At 44.0% G+C, this 19,086-nt stretch overlaps 1 protein-coding gene across 1 annotated transcript; it reads right to left on the minus strand.

Annotated features, from left to right (window-relative positions):
* Positions 1-4,073: 4,073 nt before the first annotated feature.
* Positions 4,074-6,147, minus strand: TMSB4X (thymosin beta 4 X-linked). The gene is made up of 3 exons (XM_019651187.1): positions 6,039-6,147; positions 4,907-5,020; positions 4,074-4,510 (listed from the first exon to the last, which is right to left on the minus strand). The coding sequence occupies exons 2-3, from the start codon at positions 5,004-5,006 to the stop codon at positions 4,476-4,478; spliced, it is 135 nt and encodes a 44-aa protein (XP_019506732.1). The 5' UTR covers positions 5,007-5,020; positions 6,039-6,147; the 3' UTR covers positions 4,074-4,475.
* Between the last annotated feature and the right edge of the window lie 12,939 nt (positions 6,148-19,086).

Below are 19,086 nucleotides of genomic sequence, written 5' to 3' on the forward strand. Positions count from 1 at the left end.
TATATATATATATATATATATATATATATATAAAATCTTGTGAAATAGTTTTGTTTCTAGATTGGGAAGACACTATCTCACAAAGTCCCTGTGTAGCCAAAGGATATCAGCCACTTACAGGCTCAGTGTGGCAATGAGGAAAGGCATAATTTCCTGTGGTTTGACAATAATGTGACAGGAATAGCTCCAACTGCTTTGAATAGATCATGAACATAACTTGTCCCTCACTGAAGCTCAAAACGGTGGAATCCTACTAAACAAATGTGACCCAGCCATCAGTCAGCAAGTTGCTATACATACTTATGTGTCTCCTCACATGGTGGTCATTTTGCTATGTTCTCTGAGGGATTTCAGAATTTGAGTGACCATTCCTGCCCCCAACGATCTTACAGTTGAATTGGAGAAAGTCTGATAGAGGAAGGGTAAGGATTTAGCAATAACAAGCATTTTTTTGAAAATTCCGCATCTAAATCATCAAATCCTAGAAGACAGATAGATTTTAAAATAATATACATTCAGTCCATTCCTGAATCTTGGGCATGCCTTATAAAGGGTGATCAAAAGATAACCAACAGGCAAGGACCATTAGGCCCCATCTCTCTACGCTGATAAAATATTTGATTGTAGTGCAAAGAATCAGTTGGCTTGCATCAAATTTCACTTGCCCTGGAGTTTGGGGAGGAATTTGAATGTAATCATTATAGATACATTTGGGAAAAAGTCCACACTGATGCAAAGAATAGATCTGAACACTCATTTAAAATTGCAAAGCACTTAGGTTCTGTATTCACCCTAAAAATGGACGAGAATAATTTCTTAGCGTTTTCCACTCAGATTCAGGTGAAAAGGGCATCTTTAACCAAGGGAAGACACATGAAAGCAGGAATTATGTCTTCTTATTTACAACTGCATCATTGTGGCAAATAAAATACTGGACATGTACTGGGCAGTCAATAAATATTGGTGGAGTCAATTAATGACCCACTGTTCTAGCTCAATAATAGGTAGTTGACCATCAGAATTGATTCAGAATTAGCACAACCAAAGACACTGGCAAATTTGCATTCAAAGCTCTCTAAATGTTTGTAGAAATATATTTCAAATTGTGCTATCTAGAATGACATTCACGTATTCAAAAGTACCCCAAAACAAGTATGTTAAGTCTCCATCAATTAAGAGGGGGAAAGTGCATATTGAAGCCCTAACATGTGTCCATTAATTCAAGGCACTGTTGGACCTAAAAGGAAGAATACACGAGTATGAACATAGAGTGCACATACCCTGCCCACCAAAGTCTCAGACGCCAAGAGTAGGGATGGTACCATTCCTAGCACGACAATGTGTGAGTAGAGATAAAAAGCTACACAAGTATCCAAGGAAAAAAAATAAGCCAGGTAAATAGAGGTTTTAGAAATGTATTTTCTCCTTAGCTTACTTCATAGTATATCTGTGACTTAAATTTGTAATTACATGCAAATAAAATATAGTTGAACTTCAAATTGGTGTGTTTAATTCTCTTAGATTGCAGTGGAAGCCACTTTTAAAAGTGAGAAATTGGGCTTGAGAGGAGGGTATTTTTCTTCCTCTCTTGCAAGGACAGCGAAGGTGTTACTAGGGTAAATCAAGCCTTAAGTGCTTTAAACGTTATGAAACAATGTTTTGAATTTACATTCCTGAACTAAGAAAGGCTCGAGATTTTTTATTTTTATGTTTCGGCCATAATGTTTGTTCCAAAACATACTGTTCTTTCTAGTAAGCACAAAATTGGCCCCATACATTGAGAAAGAATAGAAAATGGTTTCATTTTTGTGTCTTGTGGAGTTGGATGTTTGTTTTACAGAAACAAACGGATCTTCCTGGTGAGCTTAAAGGAGACAATTTCTAACCCCCAGGGTGTGGGGAGGATGCCTGAATGTCGGGGAAGGGAGAGGCCCTGGACAGGGGAGCGTTTTGAGTTAGGACTTCGCATGTGTGTCTGCACCCCCCCCCACACACACACACACATACACACACTCAGTCCCCATCTCATACACTCCATCCGTGCACACACAGCCCAACAGCTGTGCTGTTCTCCTGGAAGAAATAAAGTAGTTTTAAAATTCTATCCTTTGGAAGACTGAAAACGTGGCTGCGATGGTTGAGGAATTTGTGAGACTTAGAAGGAGTCCGTCCCTAAGACCCTTTGGTGTGCTGCTTTTACTTCCTGTTTTTGCTTTATTCGGCCTGATCAATTCAAAATTTGCAGAAGTCCCAGACTGTACTGTGTGGCCTTCTGCTCCTATGTAAGCTCCCTTGGCCTGTTTCCTCCTGGGGGGCGGAGGCGCCTTCAATTGGACCCATACCCCATTCTAATGGCCAACTTATGGCGAACCTCAGGCCCCCATTCTATGAAAGAGACCATCCTCTCCAAGCTCCTAAATAGCAGTATACATTCCCAGACTGATTCATAAATACCCCCTGGCCTTCTGGGAAGACTGTCTCCTGGGACGAAAAAGCATTCTCTTCCCCATCGAAAAAATTTTAAAACATAGCCTCTCCCACCCCCATCCCCACGTGCTGCAGTTGTGTCGTGTGCTATGTAGAGAAGCAATTGAATTTGCTCTTCCCACATACCGAGCAGCCCAAATTCAATCATTACCAGATATATATATATATATATATTTATTTATTTATTTATTTTTGCTCCATTTTAGCTTTACCCTCCCAGGAAAGGTCTTCTCTTCCATCACTTGATTTCATGAATCATTCCTGCACCCCTGTACTGCTCATTTTTATTTTTAAACTGAGGAACACTGAAGTTGTGTGAATTTCTTAAAATCTGATTTCATCTCTGCATCATTTGAAAAGCGCATACAGCAAAAATTTACAGGGCTTGGTTTATCTTTGTGCCTTGGGGATTTTCTTTCTGCCCACACCCTTCCTTGCAAGCAGGAAAAGAAAAGGCAGGGCTGCAGGGCCCAGCTGACTTTGTGCCCGCTGCTCTGTTCTCCAAGGACCCAGAGGGCCGTGGCACGTCAGGTACACATCCCTTCCCTCGCCACGCAGATGAAGGCTTCTAGCTGCTTGTGTGGTTGACTGTGTAAACCACAGGTAAATGGTTTCCTGTGCATTTCTCAAAATAAGTGTTGAGCAAAGGAAATAAAATCAACCGGCTTGATGAACAATTGGCCCTCCTCCCCTCTCCTTCAAAAAGGGTTTTTTTCCATGAGTTTTTTTTTTTGGGGGGGAGGGGGAGTTTAACTTCTTGGACACTTGCATTGACCCGTTCTTAAATGCTGTTTGTACTTATAACTGATACTTTCCCTTTCTGCACATTAAAATCTCCCAAATGAGGGTTTAGCTTTTACCCACCACTTAAACAGTACTTAAAATGATTGAGACGTTATCAGGGACTCAAGGCAGGCAAGCCCTGGCGCAGAGCCAATGAAATCCTACTGGATTGAAACTTAGCCCAAGTTTCATCTTTGTTCTGCTAGCGTCCTTGAAATCCCAAGTTTTATTCAAATTAAGATGAAATTTTGAAATCCTCTGCATTTATCTTAAGTGTACTTACTGTATAAAAGTAATTTTAAACACTGAATTGGAACCAGCCATTAGATAAGGAAAAACATGTCTTGAATTTTCATCATGCAGCTGTTAAAAATGTATTTTCCTTCCGACAGGACTTCCATTCTATTGTCAATGCTGGTCATTGGCTAAATAACCAAGTTCAATTAGACACCTGAACTATTGGGCTCTGAACGATCCCCTTCATTTTCTAGATCAGATGCCATCAATTCATCATTAGCCTATCAAACCCTATAAAAGAACTGCAAATCTATTTGTAGCAACGTTTTCCTTCAACTCATATTAGGGAATTCAACCAGCCTAAGTAAATGACCTTACAATTCCCGAGCATAGACACCGTTTTCACATCCCGGGTGAAACCCATTTCTGTCTTCAGAGAATTTACCCCAATTACCAGATGTTTGTCATTTATCGCTCCCCAGTGAGGACAGGCAGGCCCTTTCCCAAAGTTTTCATCTATGAATAAGCCGCTCTTGCTCCTTCCAGACACCAGTCACACCAACCAGGTTTTAAAACTTTTTATTTGCATTATTTAAAAAATTGTGCATTCCAATAATTAAAATCATTTTAACAAAAAAAAATGGCACTCTGATTAAACTGCGTTTTACAGCCTGCAGGACACCTTGGACCAGCTTGGTGTTTACTCTAGATTTCACTGTCGTCCCACCCAGCTTCTGCCTTCAACAACATGCAAGTTCTTTTCCTTCCCTGCCAGCCAGATGCCCGGGCAGATGGGAGAGGCAGGTGCGGCCTGCGTTGTCAGTAGTTCTGATGTGAAAAGGGGCAGCACAGTCATTTTAAACTTGATCCAACCTCTTTGCATCTTACAAAGTTAAACAGCTAAAAGAAGTAAAATAAGAAGGCAATGCTTGTGGAATGTACAGTGCGTATTGGCGGTGCGTGCCTCATTACGATTCGCCTGCTTGCTTCTCCTGTTCAATCGCTGTGATTGGAAAGAAAGAAGGTGGAGGGGGCCGGTTAGGCGGATTTAGTGTAGCCTAGTATCTACTGCTTTTATTTAAAACATGTTTCTGAATCGTAAAAGTTCTACAAGTATCAATAGGTATTTCATCACGAAGCGTTACATAGTAAGAGTATTTGAACAGATACAACTATACGCATGTTAATATGGCATATTAAACATACCATCATTAAATTATTGTAGCCCTGGGTTTGTTGGCTGCCAAACAATTTTTAATGAACCTTTCCGGGCCACATTCATCATAAAGCTGCCGGCCCCTCCCCCACTCCCCTCCATTTCCCCCTGGCCCCTCCCATCCTCCCATCTACCCGCCCGCCCCTCCCGCCCAGCCTTTTCTCAAGAAGTGGGGGGGCTTACTTTCTTTTGAAGGCAGTGGGTTTTTCTCTTGCGTTTCTGTCTTCTTCAATTTCGACTTATCGAATTTCTCAATCTCAGCCATATCGGGTTTGTCAGACATGGTTGCAAAGGAAGCTGCAGATACAAAGCCAGGAGGGAGGTTGAGAGCCACGCCGCCCAGCCTCGTTCCTCCCGGCTCAGAAGTGCGCTTTCCCCCCTCGCAGCCCCTGCCTGAAACCCCACCTCCGCCTCCTTCCGGGCTAAAGACACTTCTTTCTACAGAAAAAAAGGGCCCCCTTTCAACCTTTCGAAATGCGGGGGCCCAGACTGGCAAGATCGCTCTCACAGGAGGACTAGTACTCATGCAGAAGCACGAAATTGACCGCTGTGAGTTGTTGCTTGCGGCGTTTCAACATTAAAATCTGGCTAGGAGTACAGAACAGTGAAGCCATTTCAAGCTTAAGGAGGAGAAAATCGAGTAAAAATTCTAAAAATGAAGCCACGTTTGCAGTATTTCCATTTTCTATAGGTGCTCTCCCCTGCAAACGTGCGGCTGTCTCCTCGTCACAAAGGCGGCGGCAGCTGCTGCCGGCGCCTCGGACCACCGCCCTACCCACTTCCTCACTGGCGCGCAACAATGCAGCCAGCCGTACAGAGCTGCCCCCACACCCGCAAATCCTCCTCCTCTGCAGCGAGGGGCCATCAGGCAGCCTCGGCACACATTCCCCTGCAAGGAGGACTTGAAGCATTTCACAGTTCTGCCCCAACACCTTAAACCTGGACCCATACAGCCCACGAAGCCGTCCGAGGCTGGAGGGAAAATGGCAATTGTTGCAGCTCCGGGCTTTGGGTGGGTGTGAGTTGGAACAAAGGATCTTTCTGTTCCAGATTCATCACCGCCTAAAAGGTGCTGTAGAATGCCTTGGGGGGGGGGATGTTCCCAAGAGGCTGCGTATAGCAAAACGCTATTTTTTTTTAATCGCCCAGCTCCCGAAACCCCGTTACCCAGACTCTGGAAGGGTTTGGCATCCGCCAGTCCCCCAAAGCAGCCTTTCCCGGGAGGGCCATGGGGGCTCGTGTTTAGGGATGCCAGCCTGCGCCGGGTGGGAAAGGGATGGACCAGAGGACAGGAGGCAGGGGCCCCGTGGCTCACCCGAGCGAGGAACGCGAACGAGTAGAATCCGATCTGCTCAGTGGCGGTCGCGAAGTGCCGGGCGGGGTGCGGAGGGCGCAGCTATATGCGCGCCCCTATGTAAATGAGGTGATGTCACCCGCCGGCCCCTTTAACTCTTTCGTACCGCGTGTCGGGCACGTAGTCTCTTGGCCTCTCTGGCGTTTGCCACCCCCACCCCCACCCCCACCCCTGCGTCCACCACCAATGCACCTTAACCGCAACGAGGGTGGAAAAATAAAACGAACAAAACCCCATCCTCCAATACGTTCTTCATAATGCACTTTACCCTTTTATGTCTATTTTATCATAATGGATTTTTACAACCGCGCAACCTCCTCTTGGGGACCGGAGCAGGATAACTAAGGGCCAGAGTGGTGCCTAGAGGAACAGGCATTCCTTTACTGCGAATCCGGCTTTGTCTGATGCAGCCATCTCCAAGCAAGGGTGCGGTGACCCTCGCCGGAGGGCCTCGCTCACTGCAGGGGTGTGATTCGTGTGACTCAGCTTTCAGGCCAATGGAATTACATTCGCCCCACCCGGCCCTCTTTGTCTCCTCCGTAGCGCTCTTGGTGACTTGGGTGGGAGATAAAGCACCCTTAAGTGGTTTTTTTTTTAAAAAAAAGGTTTTTTTACTGTGATATGCATATGTTTTGCATCGCTGTAATTTTTGTGAGCACCCAAATCAAATAACTGGAATATTTGCTGGTTTGAGGTTAATCTTTTTGGAGTTTATAGAGTCCAACGTCTCCCTCTTTTGAAAATAAGTGCAAGCTCTGCTATTGACTTGCTGCCTGACAATGAGGAAGTTCTTTTACTTTCATGTTCCTTATTTTCCTAAATTATAAAAGTGATTGCTAAGGAGGCCCGTGTTGAATGCCAGACTGCAATCCCATTATCTCTCAACTCTGAAGATTAAATTTAGAAATCGAAGTCTATATTGTGAAGGAAGCCTTTCCAGCACAAGACATTTTGGAAGTGCGCTTCTAAGCTATATCTGGAAATACGAAGATTTAGGTAGGGAGAAGCAGTTTCCAAAATGGCACCTGACTCAGTACTAAGGCCCCCTGGCTGCTGAAACTAGTTACAAATACCACACCCTGGGAGAGCAGTGGGCATGGGAAAGGGAAAAGAGCTACTTGAGATTGTTCTGAGATGCAAAACAGCACGTACAGTACACCTCCCTTGCTGCATTCTGAGGAAATGTTTCCAGAAACCCCTTGCTGATCATGTTTATGGCAGAGGCTTTGTCTCACTGAGGATCAGAGTCAACTGTTACATAGACCCCTTAAAAGCCGCTGCAGGGGCCGCTCAGACTTCCCCATTTCTTCATCCACTTGACTTCCTTCTTCCTGGGAGTAGAGTGTGGAACAGGGGAGGGGCAGCTGACCATCTGGTTCCCCAGTTCGCGCTCTCCCACTGGGGGCACTGGGCCTTGCTGTGCAGGCACTGGATGTCACCGCTCTGGTTACAGGTCCCCCTGGTTCTCCCCTAGTTGGCTGGTCTGAAGAGAGTCCGCTTTCTTGTGAAAACTCAAAAGATGATGCCGGGTGCGTCTTTTGGCCGGGTTCGGCAGGCAGATGCAGTGTCCCGACACCATTTCTGTAGGTTCTGGGACTCGATTCCCCCTCACCCCGCTGCTGTGAAGAATCTTCTTTCCTCCCCCATGTGCCCTGATGACAGCTCGGGGCTTCTTCTCAAGGCCTTGGCCTTAGAAAGGGTTAGGCCTTGCTGAGAAAACAGGAAACACTGTCTCTAGAGGAGATGGAGGAGTGGAAATCTGTAACTGCCTGGAGGCTTTCTAGTTTGATAACAAGCAGCCTTGGTAGATAGAGAGGAAGGGGGAGAAAGGGAGGCCTCCTGTATTGGGTTTGTCTCACCCGCTTGTCAGGGACCTAGAGAGAATGAAAAGAGGGTAACACCGGCAGATGAAAGAAAATGCAAACTAAAGGAATATTCTTAAGAGCTGTGTGACCCTGGCCATGTTGATTTTTCTGTGCCTGCCTTTTCTCATCTGTAAAATGGAATAATTTCAGTACTTAACCTCACAGGGTTGTTTGGGGACCTAAATGCTTAGGACTGCGCATGACAGTTAACACTTGGTGGTGGTATTATTATTCATTGGGAAAAAGGTTGAGAAAAATAAAAAATAATATTTTAGTGTTTGGCATTCACTAAAATTTCAAGATGTTTTGATATTAGCTATGTCTCATAAAGCACTAGTGAAAATGAGATCGTTTGCTAGTTTTTCAGCAAATGAGAAACTGCCATTGGTTGATGCCTTCTAAGAGTCAGGCATTGTAATGGGTGTTTTGCAGTTTTCTTTGCCTTTCATGCCTACCCCTTCTTCATGAGGAGAGGTTAACAGTTGGAGAAACTGAGGCTTAGAGAGCATTGTTGTGGTAACTTGGCCAGTAGCCACTCTGTATTATTTACGCTAAGGGGTACAGAAAAGCCTTCACTTACACTACCGGAGGCCATGCCTGAGAATCACCAGAAAGAGTGAGGCAGGCTGCTGTGTTTCCTACAGTGGCTGGTAGACAGTACAGTAGTTTGCTCAGTAAACAGCCATGGTGTGGCATTGAACTGACTTAAGTGGGGAAGGTCCTTGAACCCAGCTCCACCCCACTCTGAACCTGTTACCCTAGCCACCTCGCTTTTTTCTTCACATAATTAAATTCTTTCAGTACTAATGTTTCAGATGTCAGGGATAATGCCTGCCTCGTGGAAGCTACCATTTATAAGTGGTTAGCTTGTGCTGGGCACAACCACCATGGAGGGGGCTTTCAATCCCAGTTGAAAAGACAGAGGCTTAGAGGTGCAAAAGAACTTCAAGCTGCCGGGGCTCTCCAGTGAGAGACCAGTAAAGAGCCCACCGATACCTACTATGCTTTCCTCACCCCGTGGGCCACAGCGCCCCGTGAAAAATGTGCCGAGAGAGCAGGCACTGGAGGGCGGCCCTCCTTTAAGCTGGTGCGGGTGGAACCAGGAAGCGCTGTCCCTGTCCGGGGAGGTTGTATTTTATTTTGCTTTCCAGGGTGGCCTGGGCTAATTTGTAGCTCTTTTCAATGCTGGGGAAACAGCCACTGAAATCTGAGTTCATGGAAATGAGTCCTGTTCCTTTTAACCTTTACATTTTGTGCGGAGTACTGGCCAGAAGAGAAGGCAGAAGAGGAAGAGAGGGGCCGTGACAACAGCCAGCCTCCCAACTCTGCTTTCTCAAACCCAGGTCCCTTTGTCTGTGTTTCAGGGCCTCCTACCATCTGCCCCCACCTGCCTTCCACCCGCTTTCCCCGGTGACCCCACAATCTCCATCTGCTCATCTAAACCCCTTAAAGACAAAGCCTGAGTCCCCCCTTCATGGCAGGGAGAGGAAAGGAGAAGGAAGGAAACGCTATTTAGTGGACGATCTGTAGACAATATCTGATTCATTCTCACCCTCTTCAGCAAGGACGAACAGCCCCATTTTAGTGCTGAAGAAACAGAGGCTCAGAGAATGTAAGCAACGTGTTCAAAATCAAACAGCCAGGCCTATCTACCAAGTCTAAGTATGTCCTTCCATTGCAGCCCATATCTGCCTTACATTTAGCTGAAATGTCTTCTCCAGGATTTCCTCCTGTGGCCGTTCCCCGTTTGGCTCAGAGCGATGAAAGAGAAAGCTCCCTCAGCTAGTGTGCTAAAAATGAGTGGAGGATGACAGGAAAGCAGAGAAGAGCCTAAGAACACTCTCGAGAGTGTTGAATGTTGTGCTGCTACATTTCTTGTCCATTTTGTTGGTCCGATGGAATCTTAGGGCCAAAAGGAACTTTCAAGGGGGATTTCACTGAACCCAGTTCCCTTCTGTGGCTTGAATTCGCCTCGACAACATCCCCTCCAAGTGGTTACTCAGCCTACACACAGCCAGGGCAACAACCAGAAGGCAGAGAGCCTTCCAGTATATGCAGGGGGTTCTGAGTAGCGTAGTTGGCTGGGGCTTGCGCAGAATGAGAGAAAGTCACGGAAATAATGTTGAGAGGCAGGCAGGGGCCAGATTGTATAATAATAATAATAATAATAATATCAATCATAACCATAATAATGGCCTTAATAGTAGCAAACATTTTTTGAATGCTTACTATTAGCCGAGAAGCTTCCCAGGCAGTATCTCCTTAACTCCTCATGTAATCCTATGAGCGAGGCACTGTTACTTTTCTCCATGGCAGATATGGGAATCCTGGAGACATTAAATAATTTACCCCAAATCACATAGTGAAAGCCAGAGGCAGGGTTTGAACTCAGACTGGCTGACTCAGAAGCTGCCTCATTTAAATACAATACTTTTCTGGAACCGTAAGCTAAGGCATTTAGACTTTGTTCCATAGGCCAGGTAAGGGTAAAGTTATATTTCATCTCAATGAACCATCTAACTTTTCCACCATTAAAAACTGTTAAACATAGACATTGTAGTCATAGATCATATAAATTAAAAATCTGCCTGCTTCAATTTTCAAATTATTTCATTACAGAAATTCAGTCTGCTCTGTTCCCCTCCGTCTACATTCCCCAATGCACTCACCATAAAGGGAATTGTTTATCTAGACCAGGGGTCGGCAAACTTTTGAGACGGAAGAGCCACCAGGGGTTGGCAAACTGTGGCTCGCGAGCCACATGTGGCTCTTTGGGTACGTACATGTATGTCGCTCCAAAGTAAAATTGAAAATGAAAACAAAACTATCATAGTTTCATTTATAATATTTCTTTAAATTTTCCTTATTTGTAAACATATATTTATGGCTCTTGAATAATTTTGAAATTGTTCTGAGGGACAGGATTGGTTCTTTCAGGGGTTGGCAAGCTTTTGAGATGGAACGTACCCAAAGAGCTGCCTGTGGCTTGCGAGCCGCAGATTGCCGACCCCTGATCTAGAACATTGGTAGTTTCACACAGCTTTTCACTGCTTTAATATTTTTCCCAGCAGTCATTCATATTATAAGAGTTTAAAAAACTTAGCAGGTTAAAAAACATATTGAAAGGGGAGGTATTACATGCTTTCAACAGCCTTCTGTGTTAAAAACAATAAACATTTTATTCCATTGTGAAGCAGAATTATCAGCAGCAAGTAATAAGTGTTCATCTATTTTAATGTGCTTCTGTGGATGTCAAAACTTTTTTTTTTATGGAATATAGTTCCCAGATCATCATTAAAAGGTGGTAAGTGGCTTTATGGTGAGGAAAATGAAGTGCAGCTGTGCAATAGACAACCGGTCAAATTTGAGGTGACACCTCACTTAGGCCCAAATCAACCTTCTTGACTGAGCCTGATGATTTCCCCCTCTTCAAGGCTGGTTTCATGGGCCTGCTACCTGTGCAGTCGCACAAAGCCCCCTATTCACAAAGCCCTGTACTTGGCTTAATGCTCAGCTGCTGCCATCTTGAAATTCAGAATAATTTTGAACTAAGGGCCCCGCGGTTTCATTTTACACTGTGTCCCCAAGTTATGAAGCCAGACCTACCCCTGTTGTTTGCATTTCCTCTGTGCGCCCAGTGTCCCTGGCTTCTCCTATGCCCCAGGAATGGGCCCATCTCCTCGGGTGCCTCTTCCTCTGCCTAGAATGCCCTCTCTGATCATCCCTACCTGTGCTGCCCAAGTGTGGAAGGGTCTGAGTGTGTGCACAGGATGCTTCAGCCTTTTCGCCCTCTGCTCAGCTTCAATCTGAGCCTAGCTGGCCTTGGAGCTAGTGACCTTGGGGAGTCATTACCTTTCCCTGGGGCCTGTGCCATGTGCGCACACTGGTGCTCTTTCCCTCCTGCCTGCCAGATTTTCTTCCTGTCCGAAGGGTGCCTGCAACTCTCAGCTCACTTACGCATCTGAATTGACTGGCATGTACCAAGGCCAATGAAGGAGTAAGCCTTTACCAGCACCTGTGTCCACTTCCCCAATTCTCTCTGTTGCCTGCGTTCGCAGGGGCTTTCCCAGGGGAAGAATTCCATAGACATTATTTCCACCAAAGCAAGAGGAGGAGGATGTCATCCTCTCACACAAAGGCCAAACACAGGGCAAATGAAAGCACCAAGAAAAGGACAGGAGTTCCAGTTTCATGCTATGCGATTTACAGCCAGGACTCAAGTGTCTGGTAAAGATATAGACAATTGAGATCCGTAGATGCTACAATTACCAAATCTCACTTTAGTGAATAGAGTCAACAACTAAAGATTTAAAAGTTAATCATATTCTTAAAAAAGGTAAACACTGAATTACCAAATGACCCAGGAATTTTACTCCCGACTAAATCCCCTAAAGAATCAAACGCAGGTATTCAAACAAATGAATATTTGTACACTTGTTCATAGCAACACTATTCCAGTAGCCCCAAACTGGAAACAATCCTAATGTCCATCAATGGATGAATGGACAAATTGTGGTCTATCCATGATGGAACAGTATTCAGCTATGAAAAAGAACCAAGCACTGACACATGCTATGACATGAGAGAACCTTGAAAACATGCTCAGTGAAAGAAGGCAGACACAAAAGACCAATTATTGTATGATTCCATGTACGTGAAATGTCCAACACAGGCAAATCCATAGGGACAGAGAGAAGAGGAGAGGTTTTCAGGAGCTGTGGGGAGGGAGGAAAGGGAATGGCTACATAAGAGGTACAGGGTTGCATTTCAGGGAGATGAAAATGGGAACTAAATAGAGGTGGTGGTTGCATAGCCTTGTAACTCTGCTAAATGCCACTGAATTGTTCACTTTAAAATGGTTCATTTTATGTTACGTGAATTTTACCTCAATAAAAAATGCAAAAAACCCCACAGAAACCCCAGAAAAAGATAAAAGAAAGAAAAGTAAGCACAGTCCCACCTCCTTACACCCTAGTGTCTAGATATGAGGAGGTGGGAGGGGAGTCGGGTGGAGTGAGAGTCTGTGTTCTGAACTCTTTTTTTGCCTTGGCAATTTGATGAAGCCCATAGACCATTTCTCCGAATTGTGTAAATGCATAAAATAAAAACTCAGGATCATGAGTGAAAGCAACTCTACTTCCATATAGTTACCAAAAGAGTTTTCAACAGTAATAATATACGTGCCTCTCTGTGCCTTAAATAACACAATCTAATAGCAGGTCTCCTACCCAGCATAAATTCAAAATAGTGATCAGTGTGTAGATATCTGTAACACATCAACATATAAAATATCTGATTTCTATTGTTGACACAATCACAGAACTGCTAATATTACAGAGGTGCCTTGCTGTTATGGACTGAATGTTTTTCGAAATGAAAGTGGCTGTCTATAAATCAGGAAGGGAGTTCTCTCCAGGGACCAGATCTGCTGGCACATTGAACTTGGACCTTCCAGCCTCCAGAACCGTGAGAATCAATGTCTATTGTTTAAACTGCTCAGTTGATGGTATTTTGTTATAGAAGCCTGTGCTGACCAAGTGATTTGCCTACATGCATACCTGAAGGAGATACTAGTGCTCAGTTGGAGGTTAATGAAAATAAAGATGTAATTTTTTCCTTTCTAATTTCATGGACTCTGTGGATTCCCTCCAAAGACTTCTGGGATGTCTATGGACCCCAGTCTATCTATGGGCGGGGTCTCTCATTTTAGAGTGAGTCACTCTCAGGGTTTCTGAGAGAGAATGGAAGATATGGCATGACTATCAATGGACTGGATAAACCACTGAATCACTGCTTTGGAAATTCAATTTACCATTTCCCTCTGCGTGTTCTCTGCATGGCCTAAATTCCACAGTCTCTACCAGCAGATCACCTAAATGGGGTTTAGGCGCCAGTTCAGAGGAACCAGTAAATTGGACAACAGTTAAAAAAAAAAAAAGACCAGCTTATAGGTGTCACCTTACATTTTGGGCTTTAGTAAGTCCTTATGTAACACAACTCATATTTATCTGGTGTCTGTGAACTTTGTCAATGCGTTTTCTCATCTTCTGTGTCCTATAATCCTTCAAGCTCCCTTATGCAGATGGAGGAGCTTCGTGTTGGTATTGATATTTCATGGAGGATGAAACTCAGCACAGAGAGGTTAAGTGACCTGCCTGATATTCAGCTGGTTAGAGCCAAGCCCACACACAGAACTCCTTACTTCTGACTGTGGGGCCCATAGTCCTTTTGTCGTGATTTTAGGTGCCAGAGCTCAGACCATCCTACTTCAGAAGGAAAAGTATATGTTTAGGATGAGAAGGAGCCAAATTCAGTCACTTAGAAACTCAGTCATCGAAGGGCAGTACTAGAACTAACTAGGGGATGATTTGGGGTGATTGGAATTGTTCCCCATGCTAAGGAAGCAAGAACATACCTGGTTTAGTTGTGGCAGTGGCAGTGCTGGTGATGGTGGTGTGTTTTGTTAGTTTTTATCACCCGAGCATCAGATATGAACCTGCATGCTTGGCTTCCAAAGTCCTAAATTCACTCATTCATGAAAACGGATTCCACGACGTATTGTCTGCCCACCCCACCCCCCACCCCCCTTTTTTTTTTTTACTACTTTTAGTACTTTGCACAAAGAGTGAGCATACATTTAAACTTAAATCTTTTTATCTATTTTCTATGTATAGACAAGGGCATAATTTTAGTTTGGGCCAGGAGGAGGTATTTTAATGTCTGAGTTTTATATTTTGTACTCTATGGCTATGTTTGCACAAATGCCTTACTTTTTCAGCTGGAATACAGATCTGGTTTTGTGTAATAGAGAATGTGGCTGGCCTTGGTCCCTGGTTCCTGGGAGATAGCCTCTAAGCCCTTGGAACTTCCCAAGTGGTTGGAGTGTCTTTGTTACTCTTGGGGGGCCCCTTGGACCACACCTGATTGTTCATGATAAGGAGGTGGCTTAAAGAAAAGCTGCAAAAATACAATGAAGAATCCCTGTATACTCTTCACCTAGATGCATCAATTGTTAATATTTTACCACATTTGTTTTATCATCCTCTATCTATCAATCTAATCCTCTAAACCCTTTGAGAGTTTGTTGTGAACATGACACCTTTTTACCCCCAGACACTTGGTGTGCACTTACTAAGAACAAGGACAGTGTCCAACATAAAAGGTCTGACAATTAAGTTCGCGAAGTGATCCTAATAAAAGTGCTACATGCCTCATTGCTGAATATCACTATGGTTACCTTCAAAGCACTCCCCTTGGTAAACTATGCACCTATGCGAGTGCCTAGTTCACCCCTCAAAGCAATTTTGGAGTGCTTTTTCTGGAATGGCCATCAGAGCTGTCGTTGTATTGCCCTTGATACCCTGAATGTCATCCAAATGTCTTCCTTTCAATATTTCCTTTATCCTCGGGTAAAGAAAGAAGTCGTTGGGGGCCAGATCACATGAGTAGGGAGGGTGTTCCAGTACAGTTATTTGTTTACTGGCTAAAAACTCCCTCACAGACAGTGCCGTGTGAGCTGGTGCATTGTCGTGATGCAAGAGCCATGAACTGTTGGAGAAAAGTTCAAGTCGTCTAACTTTTTCACACAGCCTTTTCAGCACTTCCAAATAGTAACCTTGGTTCACTGTCCAGTTGCTACAAACTCTTAATGAATAATCCCTCATGTCAAAAAAAGGGTAGCAACATCGTTGAAACAAGCTCCTGAACTTAATTGTCAGACCTTGTATGAATTTGGGGGAGATACAGACATTGAGTTCATAGCACTCAGTAGTGGTGGGGTTACTTCTTACCTCAGTGGAGGTGAATTAGCCTCCCACATGCACAAACCCAAATGAGATTCCGTATGGCACTGAAGGACACGGAGAAAGCATGTCTGCACCATCTCCACTGACTAATAAGTTAACTGTCACTTGAGCAACACCACAGTATTCAGAGTGCTTTCTTCTTCCCAAGGAGAACATTTAAAAAGAAAACATGGTAGATATATTTTCACAAGGTAGACCCATGAGGACCTTTTCTTATGAAATGCTAGAGAATGGGGTGATGGGGGCTGTTCGCTCAACCTCTTTGCTGTGGATTTAACCCTACCAGACCGCTGTACCGATTTTTCGGTAATTTCTAATCATATCTTATCTAATCATATCTGTGTTGTGTGCATGGAAAAGCACTCCAGGTACAACAAGCAAAATCCTGGAGTGCCTTACAAAGACAATCCATGCAAGAAGGTGAAGAGCAACATCTGGTGCTCACTTTGCAAGAAGTACCTCTGTGTGAAACAAGGCTCATCCTGCTGGGTGGATTGGCACACAAAGGTGGAATATCGGCGCTAGATGAAAGGTAGACCTATTTTCTACGATGTCTCCAAGTTCCATCTTATTCTAACCACTTGTTTGCATGTAACTAACATTTTTCTATATCATGTGGGTTTTTTATCTTTAATGCTCAGGAGCCCAGGTATAGGGGACAGTTAGGTTCAGGGCCTCAGGTCTGGTAGGGTTAATTCTGTGTCAAAGGGCAGACCAGCTAGTTGGGGGATGTCCTTCTACCAGTACCCTGTCAACACTGCAGTGTTTATAGTCTCGAAGGCTCTTGGACTAGCCTTGTACCCAGCAGGTGTTTGAGAATCATGGGTTAGTTGAGAAGACTCTACTTTCCACCTGTCCTGCTAGGGGCTGTGGGCTGAGCAGTTGGGGGGATCCGTGGCGAAGAATAACAACAGTAAGGATCATCTATGGAGTGCTTGCCGGAGCCAGGCACTGCCCTGGGTGCTTTTCAACTCCCCTAACGACCTGGTTGGGTAGGTATAGTGAATAGGAGGAAACTGGGGCTTGGAGATGTAACATGCCCAGGGTTGCTCAGCTAGTAAGACCAACCGTTTAATGTACCAGTTTATGTTTTAGTGTTCAGCATCTTATTTGCATTTTCCTCTCTCAAGCAGGGGCGGGCAAGTACGCAAGTGGAATCTCAGAAGCTGTTAATCAGCCTTTGATGAGGTCAGTCGAAATCATTACACATACATTTGTTTGTTTGCCTTTGCTTTGTTGGGAAACACGAACATTTATAGTGCTAGCCACTTCGTTTGGCTGTGCTGGATCCTCTCCACAGCCCCATGAACTTCGTCTTAGGATGCTCATTTTACAGATGGAAAAACCAAGGCCCCAGAGGTCACAGTTGGCAGGCGGCTGAGCTGGGATTGCATCCAGCCCCATCTGGTTCCAACGTCTGGCCTCTCAGCCCCTCCTCACTGAGCTGGGATTCATGCAGGAAGATCCCCCTGGACAGTAGGCTGTCAAGTGCAGATCACACAAGGAGGCCCTCTCGGCCCTGTTCAGACTGACAAAAATGAGAAGGCTGAGCAATGTCTTGAGGTTGGCCAGAATGAAGAAAAAGAAGAACGAAAGCAGCTCTCATATGCCCTTGTCGGGAGTGAAAATTGGTGTAGACTTTTCAGAGGTACCAGTGACTCTCACAAGTAAAACAACATTTCCAGTTTGATCCAGTGGCTCCACTGCTAGAATTGTTTTCTACAGCCATACCTGGACACTGTGGGGGAGGAAGAAACTTTCTTCTACCGTTCAAGGTCTTTCATCTGGTCTAATAATTAAATCTGCACGAGACAGATTAACAAACGAAAATACCTAGTTTAATTACATACATACATGTAGGAACCCCACATACGTGAGCGGTTCAGAGACAGAAAGGGTAACTGAGGTATATGGGACATTCTGAGCTAAGGATGAGGTAAGGCACCCCGGGCGCTTCGGAGGGGAGGACGATTATTGTGGGATGTTAAGAAGAGCAGATGTTCAGTAATTAGAAGGTTGCCCTGCCCTGTGGAGAGGTCATAAAAAGTTATCTCTGGCAATAACTCTTATTGTGGACAAGGCCACTAATTTCAATTCTTTAAGGGAGAGGTGAAAGTTTCTCGTGAGCCTACAGGGTCTCAATTGCCTTTAGTTTAAAATAATTCACAGGCCAAAGTGGGACAACTTGGGTAGGCCCATTCTGAAACCCTTTGACAGTTACACAAAGGTATGTGTCTCCATTTACGTACACATACGTATATATCTTTTATACACATAGCATTGTGCATAACAGGAAAAGCTAGAATCAACCTAAGTGTATATTAACTAGGAGATTAGTTAAGAACAAACAATGAAATGAATATCAGGCAGCCGTTAGAAAAAGACTGAGGTAGATTTTTTCATGATGCCTGGAAGGGCGTCCAAAGTATACTCTTATGTGGAAAAAAAGAGAACTTCATAAATATTGTATAATGCCCCTCTGTGTAATAAAAAAGTGAAGTGTATAGAGACAATTTCCAGAAGGGAATTTTAAGAAGTATTAATAGAGGTTCCCTCTGGGGAAGAGGAATGGAGAATCCTCTACCATTTACATTTTACCAGAAGCATGTATTACTTTTATATTTTAAAATACCTTAAATATAATTTTTATGTTCTATTTTCATCTAGTATATATTTTAAAATATTTGTGTTGATAATGGGGGAAGCTATGATTGTGTGGGAACAGGGGTTCTATATGGGAAATCTCTGTACCATCCACTCAATTTTGCTGTGAACCTAAAACTGCTAGAAAAAAAAAGTCTATTAAAAATAAAAATATACATATATTATTTGTATATTTTCCTGCCCAAGAAATTTCATAAAACCAACACAAAGGCAGTTGATTATGCCTTTGAAAGAAATAGAAATAGGACTTGGTAAGAAAACACCTTTGAAAGGAAGTGAAACATACAACCAAGACAGACTAGCAGCACTTCCTGCTAAATCTGCAATTGAAAGAACTTGCGCTCTTAAAGGGACAGAGGAGGAGAGTTACTGTGAAGACTATGGCTTTTATATTATAATCCGAAATCAAACTGACTGTAGACAGGGCCACAGCAGGTCTCCTTTCTAGAATACAACTGAAGCACGCAGAGGTTAGTCAGCCAGCCCACTACAGGCCCAGTTAAGAAGAGCCGTCCTTAACCAGAGCAGCTGTGCGTTGAAGGTTTTCCTGTAAAATGTGAGCACATTACATTTTAGTGAATTGAATCCCATTGTCCGTAATGTAGAGAAGCTGCTCCTAGAATCATGTAATGATGTATGTATGTGTCTGAATATTCATGTACTGGATTTGTTTAA

This window comes from Hipposideros armiger, unplaced genomic scaffold (assembly GCF_001890085.2).
Source record: "Hipposideros armiger isolate ML-2016 unplaced genomic scaffold, ASM189008v1 scaffold_155, whole genome shotgun sequence".
Classification (NCBI taxonomy): domain Eukaryota; kingdom Metazoa; phylum Chordata; class Mammalia; order Chiroptera; family Hipposideridae; genus Hipposideros; species Hipposideros armiger.

What these genes read in the sequence shown, in the direction of transcription:
- TMSB4X (XM_019651187.1), bottom strand. Translation starts at nt 5,006, where the DNA reads ATGTCTGACAAACCCGATATGGCTGAGATTGAGAAATTCGATAAGTCG. An exon ending in CCCACTGCCTTCAAAAGAAA is followed by an intron (nt 4,511 to 4,906) that starts GTAAGCCCCCCC and finishes TTCCAATCACAG; the next exon opens with CGATTGAACAGGAGAAGCAA.